Source organism: Lepidothrix coronata, unplaced genomic scaffold, assembly GCF_001604755.1.
Source record: "Lepidothrix coronata isolate B3197 unplaced genomic scaffold, Lepidothrix_coronata-1.0 Scaffold67, whole genome shotgun sequence".
NCBI lineage: Eukaryota > Metazoa > Chordata > Aves > Passeriformes > Pipridae > Lepidothrix > Lepidothrix coronata.
In genome coordinates, this window is record NW_016690247.1 from 522421 (window position 1) to 534584 (window position 12164).

Genomic DNA, 12164 nt, shown 5'->3' on the forward strand with positions numbered 1-12164 from the left:
CTTTCATTTCCACGACTCTCTGTTGTCCCTTATTAACCACCAAAGTTATAGTGAATATTTAGTATTTCACAGAACATGATGTAAGCTATTGAAACCAACGTTGCCTCCTCACAAACAGGAGTTTAAAATAGGCAATGATGGAGTAAATCCAGCTCGTTAAACCTTCTGGCTCATATCAAAGTTTATGTATTACGACCAATGTGAGAAACACAGTGTTCAGCAAGTTGCTGCCGTCTCTCTAATGTATCTCTCATAGGATCTTAAATGTCTAAGGTGGATAATAATGTAGTCACTTTAGGTAAATGCAAAACAATTAAACCACTAAAACTTATAGAAGTTAATTTTGATTAAATTACACGTTTCAGGTTCTCAACACCATGACCAATAGTGTAATAAAGCAGTGTGAGGCCTTACTGGCTGGAAATGCAGCAGTTGTTCGGAACGCCAGACATACAGATGAATTTCAAGTTTAAGTTAGTTTTTATTACACAATAATCACATTTTTGGGAAGGTTGTAGCGCTCTTCATGCAGTCCTTTGGGATCAGTAGTACTCAGAAATCCCTACACAACCAGTACATACTCCACAAAGGTAAAAAACATGCTGGAATGACACAAATCAAGGAATAAAAATGCAGCAGTACAGGATTGTTGGCTTGTGAGGAATTGTTTTGGCTTTCTGGCTGTCACAGTACATGGTTTTGTACAGGGGGTCTGTTGAGAAAGCTGTGCATGATTCAGACAAGTAAAAACGAGCAGAGGGGGCAGGACTGTGACATGCAGTGACACATGTCTGATAGGGGAGGCAGCTTGTCACAGAGGTTGGTGATGATAATCTTGAAGCTGTTCTTCAGAAGGCATGGTGGCAGACAATGAAATTCTTCTGTTATTTTCAGAGAGTAAAAAAAAAAACCAGCAACTTGATCATCAGGCAGAATTAACCTGCACAGGTTCCCTCCTGTTCTTGTAACAAAATATTTCTTAGGCAATGTATTGTGCAAGATTATGAACAGCTCTTTATATCATCATTCTGAATCCTTCTTGTTCTCCTTTAAAGTGTCTTTTGTGTTCCCTTAGTGCTGGAAACTTGGTAACAATCCAGTTGTTTTACCTAATTTATGTAAAATACCACAGATGGCATTTACCTCTGTCATTCATCTGGAGTTTCAGACTGCAGAGCTGTTTGTTTGCCACAGAGTGCCATGACAATCAGCAAACCTTTAGTCAAATTAAGTTGGATGGTTTGATGATATGAACTCAGCAGAAAATTGTTACATGTCTAAATGTAAAGATTTAAAGGGACCAAAAAAATTGCAGAAAACCAGAGATGTTATTTAGCCCAGGAACTACATTTTATTCACATTTTATTGTCTGTAATTATTAAAATGTTGCTCCCTTGGACTTTGGAAGCAGATTGTCTGTGCCTTCAGTTATCTCCTATTATAGTTTACTTTTCTAATTATAAACTCTCTCTATTCTGTATGGGTAGTGGACATTTCTCAGTTACACAGATACCAAATGTGACCCTTGAATGTTCAGTTATTTTCTTCATTCATGGAAGATCATGTTAAGAACATGCATATTCCTGTATGCCGGTATCTTTTGGATACCATTGGGTTATACCATACACAAACTTGCAGTAATGAAGTCTCTGAACTACCTTTGGGAAGGAGCTTTAAACTGAAATACTGCGATGATGACTCCTGTGCCTTTCCTGACATGCTAAAATCTAGAGAGGAGGCTGCAGGAATGGGTTTTCTGAGATAGCACTGACAAAACAGGAGATGGAAGTGCAGGTTCAGATATTTCCAGTGCTAAAGTAGAATTGCCCTGAGCATTTCACTAGAAATTAAGTTTGAGTACACGATATCTGGCAATTAATAGCACAGTATCTTTATAAGCAGTGATTTGTGATTAGTCTTTAACTATCATTACTTCATATTCTGATGGCAAACTGAATTTAATAAAGTTTGCAAACACTGGAAAAAACACAAGTAAATATTTTACTCAGTAAAATATGACTCGTATGTAATAGTGTCTGGGAGAAAAGTCACTGGAGATTCTTTCTGTTTTGAAACAGGGATTAAAGTGAATCCAAGTTATCTTGCTATTCATTAAGTAGCTCACTCCTGCTCCATCATAAATAATAAATTATATGATGGGAAGACTCATCATTGTTAGTGAAATTTGAATATCAGCAAGTAAGTTAGTAGATACAAATAAAAATGAGCCATAGTCAGCATAAAATGTCTTTAAAACTTTTGAAAGCTGTATGGTGAAAATCAGGGTTGGATACCTTCTGCTTCCTAAAAATATGGAAGTTACTGAACTCTACCTGGAGAAATGTTTCCTAATTTTCCCAGCAGACTCCATAAAACCCCAGCTGAGGCCCCTATCCCAACTTTTGGTGTTGAACATCTTAGAACTTATGGGGGCAATTCTGGGAAGATACAAGGATGGTGCTGTCAGTAGAAATACATCTTTCTTTCTCCTCTCTTCCTATCCTCTCCTTTTCAATCTTGTCTGGAGGTCTCTTACTGAAGCCAAATGATGTTTGTGATTTGGAAGATGTGTGGATTAAAATATTGTCAGCTCTGCTGGATGCCTGAAAGCACCAACGACACCAGGAAATTTATACTTTACTCTGCTAATTGTTGGAAAATACAAGCCCTTGATTGGTATGCAATTAGAAGTGTAACATTCTGTTAGACATATCACACAGCATATGGCATGTTAGTAGCAAATCCTCTAATTTAAAATGAAAAAACAGTATGCAGTTCTCCTATTACAAATTTTTGAAGGCAATCAAAATTTGCCATTTGTCTAAGTGTCTGGAGGGGGAAGCCATCCTTCATTATTTTGGTAATCTAAATTTAGTTTATGTTTGATAAAATTTCTATTCTCTAACAATGAACAAATATAAAAGAGGAAAACCTAGAATACAGGTAAATGTGCCATTAGTCCAACTAATCAAAACTATGTCTTTTATTTAAAAAAAAAATTGAATAACATTACCACATCTGATTTGATTGAAACAAGTTAATAGTGCTGAACCAAAAACGTATTTGCAGAACCTTGGGGAAAAAAAAAATCAAAGTCTCATGGGTGGTATTCATTGATGGGCAATGGGATTGTTCAGTGGTTTGTCAATTGAAAATATAAAATGGCTCCATAGACAGATGTTCCTTTCTTTAACAACCTCAATGCTTTGAAGGCTTGATACACCCTTTCGATGCATATTCTCTGATCACCTTCTATTTGGTGGCGTGTTTTGGGATAACGTGTTCACATATCTATGAAGGTGCTGCAAGAAGTTCCCTCCTGTTGGAAGCTGAAGTCTTGCTTGTGTGGGCCCAGGGCTGAGTGGTACTTAGAATATGTGCTGTCAGCCCATTTATGAGGCTGATTGTTACTTGGCATGGTTGGTTCATGGAAAGGTGGCCTGGTAGTCCAGGCTAAAGTAGGAGCTTGTAAACTGCTTCTGAGGATGGAAAAGTTTGGATGTGCTGGGTTACTGCGTGTCTTCCAATCTGATTAGTCTTGGAGGGGATTGCGTTTCATTGATTGACTGCACACACACCACCAATTGTATTAGAGAAGTTTAAAAATCTCTGGGTGCCTGAGACACAGTTTTGTTGACAGAGTATTCGACAAGCTTGTATTTTCTAATATTTGTAGATGGCCAATTTATCTCACATTTGGCAAGTAGTGTTTATCTTTTCCCTTGAAGTTTCTGACTTCCTGGTCAGTCTTTCACTGGTGCCATGTTAGGATAACTCATCACTTTAAAAATGTGCCTTATTTCTACTTTAATTACGTCTTGTCTCTGATCCTTTTCCCATGGCATGGTGTTTGTGAGACATCAGTCCAATGGTGTATTTGCCAGTGTTTCTCAAAGTAACTTCCTAAGACTGGGTTTATTATTTATCCTGAAGTGGTAAGTGGGATTCCCATTCTGCTGATCTTGTTGTCCCTTTGTCCCCCTCCTACCTCAGTCCCCAAATGTGGCTCGTTTGCAGCACAGCCGAGCGTTACAGAGCCACAGCCCAGCCCTGGCAGGATTTGTGGCCCCATCTTAAACCAGGCAGGGGAGGAAATTTTTCTGCTCCAGCAGAAAACTGATCATTTGTTATGCTCAAGTACTGACATCAGTTTTGTTGTGACTTTGTTCTTCATTTTGACATTGCATTATACAGTCAATTTGGCATTGAACTGGAGAAAATGAGAGTACTAGGAAGCCGATTCCTCAAACTATTAATTTTATATCAAAGACAGCTCTCCAAAATGTTGCATGGAAGGGGGGAGGGAGTCCTTTTTCATTCTACTTTACTCACCAAATTACATAGTTACTTTAGAAATCTTAAATCTAGTAAATTTAAAATCAGCTTGTGCTACAAAGCCCGAGGTTTGGTATCGGTTGTTCCTGTTGTGTGTTGTAGTCACTAATCCTTTTAATGAAGAGCTTTTAGCATTGAAGAGATTCTATTTATAGTAAAACCATTAGAGCATAAAGCTTCTCATTGCTATTCTGCGGCATGGAGCTGTAATATTTGTCAGTGGAGGAAAGATATTTTTAGCTGCAGCATTGAAAACCGAGGCTGAAAGGTCAAGAATCCTCGTGGGGATATGTTCTGCTACATCAGTGCTATCACACAGCTGCTGTTTACTCTCTTATCGCTCTTCAGTAATAAGAAGATTTTTTTTATTGTGACACTAAAGGTATAAAGCATCAAAAGGATTTTGCGCATGAAATGAATACTCGGGGAAAAGATGATGTGTCCAATCACGTTAAATGTTCTGCTTCTCTTTAAGTGAATGATTTTATTTTCCCAAAGACTGTCTCAATAGCTATTCTTCAAAAGATTCATTCTAGGAAAGGTTTTGGTTTTTTTTTGGTTGTTTTTTTTTTTTTTTTATTATTATCAAAGGGGATGAGACCTAATGTGAGCACAAGACAATGTGCTGGAGTAGTGAAGAATTTCAAGCACACACTATTTCTGTCTGACATCTACACCATTCACTTCCTTAGCAGAGTGTGCTGCATGAACGGGAGACATGATAGCAATGTGTAGTTTGCCAGAGGAAAAAGTGCCTGGAGATTTCTCCTGGTAATTTGAGGAGCAGAGTTGTGGGTGGTGGTGATTATATCTGGGACAGGACAGCTTGTAGCACCCTGGATAGGTACTTAGTGAGCACAAAAAGATCATGTGGTCCTATTGAAACAGGATATGATAGATGGCATGTGAAAGGGAGAGGGGAGAAAGGAGGGGGGGAAAAAGGGGATAATTATAGGAATACAAGGCTGCATATATTAGCTGAGTGTACAATGTGAAGGCTTCAGAGGGTTTTCTAATATCTTTATATAAAAATCAGGGGGGGAAAGAGATTAATTGCCACATTGAGAAAATTAGGATTGTATGATCAAAGGGAAGGCAGAGAAGAAATGGTCTGTTGACAGATGGCTTATAAAAATGAAAAGATTTTTCAGAGGATATGAGTTTGGAGTTTTGTGCTGCTTGGGGAGACACAGTCACAGTCATCATATTTTAATAATAATAAGCTGCTATATAATCCTTTTTATTCACCAAACATTTTGTAGCATAAGAAAAGTACGAGTAAAATAATACACTGATAGGTACGGTTTCTTCTCAAGGTATAATGAAATTAATTGTACTTCTATAAGAATTTATTCGAGTACTTGCTGCTGGAGGTTGTTCTTATCTTCTAACACATGGAGTCCATTATCCCTTACCTTTTAAAACAGTTTCTTTCATATCAGGAAATTATTTTAATTCTACTCTTTCTGCATACCCAAACCAGTTTTTAACACCATCTTTTCTAAGCTTTCTGTATAGGCAGTATTTGGTTTAATCCATGTGGTTGTAACTGCTGAGTTGTTCCCTCTGCAAGAATGGTGCCAGGCAGCAGCACAGAGTGAGCACACATTAATAGGCAGCTCCTGTCCTCAGTACATAAATAAACCAAAAGTCGAAGGACTGTCAAAAAAGAATTGAAGAAACTGAAGGGATCTCAAATCTACAATTATTTTCTCTTATAATTGAATGAGATTTAGGTAAATGGGCATTGGCTGAAGGGAATGACAGAGAAATGGAGGGTATGGCTTTGTGAAAAGACAAGACAGTAATGGCTTGTTCCTTTCAGATTTGCCAGGTGTTACTTAGTCCCATTATCTCTCGTCTCTCACTCTGATGTGAAGGAAGCTCAGTGCAAGTATGTGAGATATGCACAGGGTATGTGGGATGGAGGAATTTATTCTGAGCTTTTGACTTCATGATGGGTATATAGACAAACTTTCTTAACGAAAGAGAAATTTTGAAAACATCACTGATGGATTTAATATATTTGGATAACTGGTAACTCCTGGGATTTTGATGGTAGCACAAAGATTTCTTTCAAAAGAAAGAATCCAGGATGGTTTTTGTTTCTTTCTGTAACCACTGGACTACAAAAGGAATCAGCAGAGAACATGATAAAAATTATGTAAACTCATAATCCATGATCTCAACTGCAAATAAATAAGTTATTTGTTTATAGCTTTCACCGCCTGAAGCAGTAGTCATGGTCTTTGTGGAAGAAAGTAAGTTCTAGGTCACGGACTGATAAAATAGTGTTTAAAGTGATTGGTGATATTTTCTGTGAAAGTGCATGTGACATTGCTGTTCTAGCTACTGGAGTGTTGCTGTGTATGAGTTTTCCTCAGCTCCCCTAGTTGATCTTGATGCTTTTTATACTCATTAGTCCTGTGCAGTCCCATGTAGGTTTGCATTCTCTCTTGTTTCTCAGGCTGTTTAACTCTTGTTAGGGCTTAGACCAGCTGTAATTACTTCAGTGGTTGTGTCTTTGTCTTTGCTACAATTTTACAATCACTATGACATCCTTTTTTTTCCACCTCATGATTGCTTTTTTCACAATTAGCTGTTCACATACTACCTAATTTGCTTTATTAGACAAATGTTCCTGGGAGAAACAAAGGTTTGTTTGTGGTTTTTTTTAATTTTTTTACTGTTGGTGGTTTTGGTTGGTGAAAACAAAGGCAGATCTTTTGGAGTCTAATGTGCTAATGTTCCTCTTTGCTTGTGCCTTGGCATGAAGCTGGAGGCTGGTAAATTTGCTATCTATTGACATTCAACTTTGCTGTAAATTTGTAAAATTCAATGCAAGGCAGTTACTAAAACACTTTGTTATCATTAAATTCTTCCCTGGCTCTCTTCCTTGTGCAGAGATAGGTTAAAAATAATTACAAAGTAGAGACATGTTGGCCTTTATTGACATGGAGTCAATGAACATGCAGCAGTTGACAGTTGCCTTTTACTACTTTCATATTTTCACTTTAAATACATAGTTTCTGTGAGAGAGTGGAAATGTCAAAGCTGTATCTGTAGTAAAGACAAAAATACTTGCCTATAATTACTGTTCTCTGATTTTTTTTCTGAGACAGGTTTTATCTACTCTCCTTTCTGCTGTATCTGAGTCTTGTATATTCTTGTCTTGATTTGTTTGTTAACCAAGGGGAATTTTTATCTTCCTACTGGCATGTTTTGAGATTTATTGTGTGATTGCCTCTAATTTCAAACTTGGCAAATCTTATGAAATATGGAAATGTGACCTCGTCGTGACCTCCTATACCTACGTTGCATTTTGCAGTGATGCCCCTGGCATGTTTGATGGCCCTGCAGGTCCTTTTATTTGCAGTCTGTCATCACAAAATGGATTTGGCTCCTGGCTGCTGTATGAAAGGATTAACGATTCCTGACACAGCTGAAGTTTCAGTTTGGGAATCTCAGTTTAAAATCTCCTCGCAACAACTGAAATATCAGGGGTTGTTATTGGAGGCAGGTTGAGTCTCTCTGGGAGGTGTGTGGAGACCAGGGCAAAACTGTGTGTGTGCATTGGGGAGGTGTCATCTTTTTGACAGCACTTTGTTGGCTGGTACAAAACAATATCTGGAGAGTTCAGTTTATCTGCTTGAGCTAATCTGTGACTTGGGTTTATTGTATATCCAGAGCCTGTGCTGTAGGTCCAGTTCAAATTAAAACAAAGTACAAGGCCTTGGCGTTTCACTCTGTCTGAAGTGGCAGTTGTTGATGGTTGAGAACACTTTTGCAACGCTGCAGGCAGTGGTTAACATTTTAATTGTCCTGTCCTTTAAATTTGCTCATTTTGGGAGTCTTGTCGATGCTAATGCTGTCTCCCTAATACAAAGCTGGGATGACTTGTGATTCCAGTCCTATTTGTTAAGTGGATGTATTTTATTTGCAACTAATGACTTGCTGCTGGTGGATGGTAAGTTTAACTGCTGACTTGTTTTATTATCTGTTTAAAGCTCTCGTGAATCTCTGAAAGAGTCTTAAGACACATTTTTGCTGTGGTTTCCTGCTTGTGGCTGGACGTCATTCAAGATTTGTAAGGAATTAAGAACTATAGGTAGCCTTGTCTGACTGCATCTCTCTCTATGTAGCATTTCAGGATTTGGGATCCAGTGCAATTCATGTTAACAAAATCTAAATTGGGATACTTCAGGGTAAAACATTTCTGGAAATAAACTTTGTTGCTCTTGTTGTCAATTAAATGACTAAGTCTCAGTGTAAAATCTTCCCCTTTGTTCAAGATTCTCACTTGTGTGCTGTCGACATGCTGGAAATGTAGATAAGATGTGGTAAAAGGTACTGTTACTATTGCCTGCCCACATATGTAATTTGTTTGCTGCATAAACACCTACAGGCTTGTTCCATACAGAGGCCTAAGTAGCTACATCGAAACATGTACTGGTTTTGTTAATTCACAGAATTTTTCTGTGTTGTGTTTAAGATAAATATAGATAAATATAGATAAGTCAAGACTTCATTAGGGAAAACTATGTTTCTGCCAAGTTGCATTACAGTAGGCCAAAAAAATTCCTTCCAAAACATTCCTTGACACTTCTGAAGAGAATACCTGTGACTTCTAAATAATCAATCTGTTCCTAGGGAGTAAAAGTTGAGGATTGAAGGATAATTTTGCCTCTTTACCCAATAACTCTGAGTCTAGGAACTGTACAATGAATAATTTAGATGGATTTTTAAAAACAGGGAAGAAGAACGTAGGTATGGTGTGAGGGATCCAAAGCCTATGAAAATGTGTAATTTGTACATGATGCTTTGCATCTAAGAACAAAGTAAAATATGAGCTAGAACCATGACTCTCTAAGCAGATAGCATCTTTGATAGCTGAAGTTTCTAACTAGTTCACAGAAGAAGATGTTGCAAAATGCTCCTGCAGAACTGCTGGAGCTCCTCTTTCATACTGTGCATGTCTGAAGAAATGCATCATTATCACTCTCTGCAACTGCATTGCTGACAAAGGCTCCAGTGGAATTTTGATAATTAAATGAGAAAGTCTGTTTAACTGCAGAAGCAAATTCTGTCTTCCCCATTTTATCTGGTTGCCTTCCTGAACTCCTTCTCCCACATCAGCTTTCCAGTTCAACTTGTGCTCATATGCTCTCTGGCATCTCCCTCATTTTTCTTGGCTTGTGCCGTCCTCCCGCGCTGACAGAGCTCAAGTCTTGCCATTCCCATTCTCTCTCAGGATTCGTGGGATGATGTGGAAGATCTCATCCCTTCTGGCTCCAGATTAGAATTCCTGAAACAGTCAAATGGGGGTCTTTCTCTGAGGGCAGGATGAACTTCTGACTTTCCTCTTCTGGCCAACATTATGTTTAAAAGGCTGGAAGACGGCTTGGAAATGCCTTTTTTTTTTTTTTTTTTTTTAGTTTATATTTTTTAAGTACAAACCTTGGAGAACTTGATGCTGCAGAATGGTAGGTATAACTCTAGGTAAAAAGTTTGTTGTAACTTTTAAATTGTCCAACTGCACTGGTATAAGAAGACCGTTTTTTTCGCTCTGTTGCTTACCTCTTGTGAATTTATGATGCTGTTTTTCTGAGAACACCAAAATGTTTTTTATCATCATATCCCTGTGAGAAGCATAATGTGCATATTACATATAGACAGATTGAGAAGAGATCATTACTTTGCCTCGGGCTACAAAATAAGACAGTAATATAGTGGGAAGCTCAGTCTCGCAGTCTCCTGATTTAACCAGTGAATGACTCATTATACTGGCTTGAAAAACACCAGGAATGAATGGTGGTGAATAAAGCTTAGGAAATGATTGGTCAGAACTGTGTCTCCTATTCAGGGTTTTTAATAACCTGTGACTTTCACACCAGTTTTGAAATTAAACTAAAAGTATGTGAGTATATTTTGCTTCTGGCGATATCCCTGATAATAAGCAAAGCAAATGTTTTTTCCACTGAATTACTTCAGTATCTTTATTTACACATCAGTGTGTCACAGTAGTCCTTTCACTTGTAGTTTGGCTGTTCGGCAGATCTTGTTTTGTTACTCCCTTTAGCTGCCACTGGCTTGTCAATGAGGTGGCATCAGGCTTCTGGCACGTCCTTCTGAACGTGAAGACTTCTAAATATCCTCCTCGGCATCACAGGAACATTTCTGTCCAAAGACCTTCCTGATCCTGGAATCGCAAGAAGTCACTTCTAAGAAGAGGTTTTATTTTTAATTGCAGATAGAGCCTCCACAAATCTCTGCTCAGTTTGTTCCAATTCACTATCAGGGCTCAGAGGAACTTGAGATGGGAAGTGTCTTCCTGATCCTGCAAACTCCAGTTTTTCTTCTCTTTCCTCAAGTGTAGTTTGAGGAACGTTTTTTCTTCATGTAAGATAAGGGCTGCTACAGTCTTTGTGCATCCCCCACTTTGTGTACTGGGTTTTGGCTCCAGTGTTTGTTTAGCCGTCAGGTAAGTCAAATTAAGCAGGTGATCTCTCTGAAAACAGTTTCCTCCCTCACTATCAAGTCTTCCTCCAGACTATTTCCTCAATTACATTGTGTGTTTTCACTACTTAATTTGTTGCAGCTTTGCCTCTTGCCAGACTTCCGTGTGCTGATTTAACAGACCAGTACAACAGAAGAAAAACCCAGTGAGAAATGCTGGTGGTTTTCCATGGTGTTGGTGATTGGAATGGCTGGGGGGATGATTGCCTTCATTGCTTTGAGAATTACAGACTCAGATCTCCTGTTCCCAAAAAGCGAGAGGAAATAGTTTGCTAAAGACATGGAACCTGCTTCATTCCTATCCCAACCCTTCTTTGTGTGATCCTCATTAAAAACTGTCTTATGACCAATGCCTGTCTCTCTGGGTTTCAGTGCACCAACCTCAACACCTTCCACTGCTGCAGTGCTTCCCAATCCAAGGCTGTTTCTGTGCACACGAAACCCCACTGCAGAATATCCTTTGGTTTGTATACCTTTTCAGCTAGAGATTTTAAAATATAAACCTCTTAAGAACTGACTGCTCAATTCTAACCAGAATTTGCAAATTATCTGACGGTTTAATTTTCCTCCAGAGTTGTATGACTAAATGAGAGAAGGGAAAACAGATTAATCATCAGTGAAAACAAACAAATAATGACTTAATAATCACAAATCTAACTGAGAAAGCAGTATTAATTATTCATAGAGGGTGGTTTATCTTGAAACTTACTGTTAGACTGGCAGCTGAAATAAAGGCAGATGTTTCTGCTTTGTCTCAGAGGGTTGGAAGTACAGAACCGGGGTCAAATTTGATGCCCACATAATAATGTGGGAGGGTGTGGAGGTTTGTATAGTTGTTATTTGTGTATGAAGTTTTCTTTGAAAGGCAGATGGAAGCACTTTATTTAGTATTTATACTGTTTCTAGTTTCTTAGACTCATAGAATCATAGAATCATAAAGTAGTTTGGCTTGGATGGGACCTTAAAGATGATCTCGTTGCAACTCCCCTGCCATGGGCAAGGACCCCTTTCACTACACCAGGCTGCTCCAAGCCCCATCCAGCTTGGCCTTGGACACTTCCAGGGATGGGACAGCCACATCTTCTCTGGGCAACCTCTGCCAGGACCTCACCACCCTCACATGTAAGAATTTTTTCCTAATATCTAATTTAAACCTTCTTCTTTATGTTGTGAGAGACTGCACTGTAGCATCTTTCCTTTAGCACTCCTGCTGCATATTTTGGAACAGATGTTTACAGGAATAGGGACAAATGAAAAATGCCATGTATTAAAATTTTAATGGATAGTTTAAAATTATGAAATCACTTCTAGTA

At 38.4% G+C, this 12164-nt stretch overlaps 1 protein-coding gene across 9 annotated transcripts in view; it reads left to right on the forward strand.

Moving 5' to 3' along the window:
• The window catches only part of TRAPPC9 (trafficking protein particle complex 9), a 455047-nt gene that overhangs the window by 225362 nt on the left and 217521 nt on the right, over positions 1-12164 (forward strand). Inside the window, exon 22 of one of the 9 annotated variants that reach the window (XM_017818320.1) lies at positions 8343-8583. The exons of the other annotated variants lie outside the window; for them this stretch is intronic. Within the exon in view, the coding sequence (XP_017673809.1) occupies positions 8343-8359 (17 nt within the window). The 3' untranslated portion in view covers positions 8360-8583. Of the gene's footprint in view, positions 1-8342; positions 8584-12164 lie in introns of those variants that run through there. 9 annotated transcript variants of the gene reach the window in all.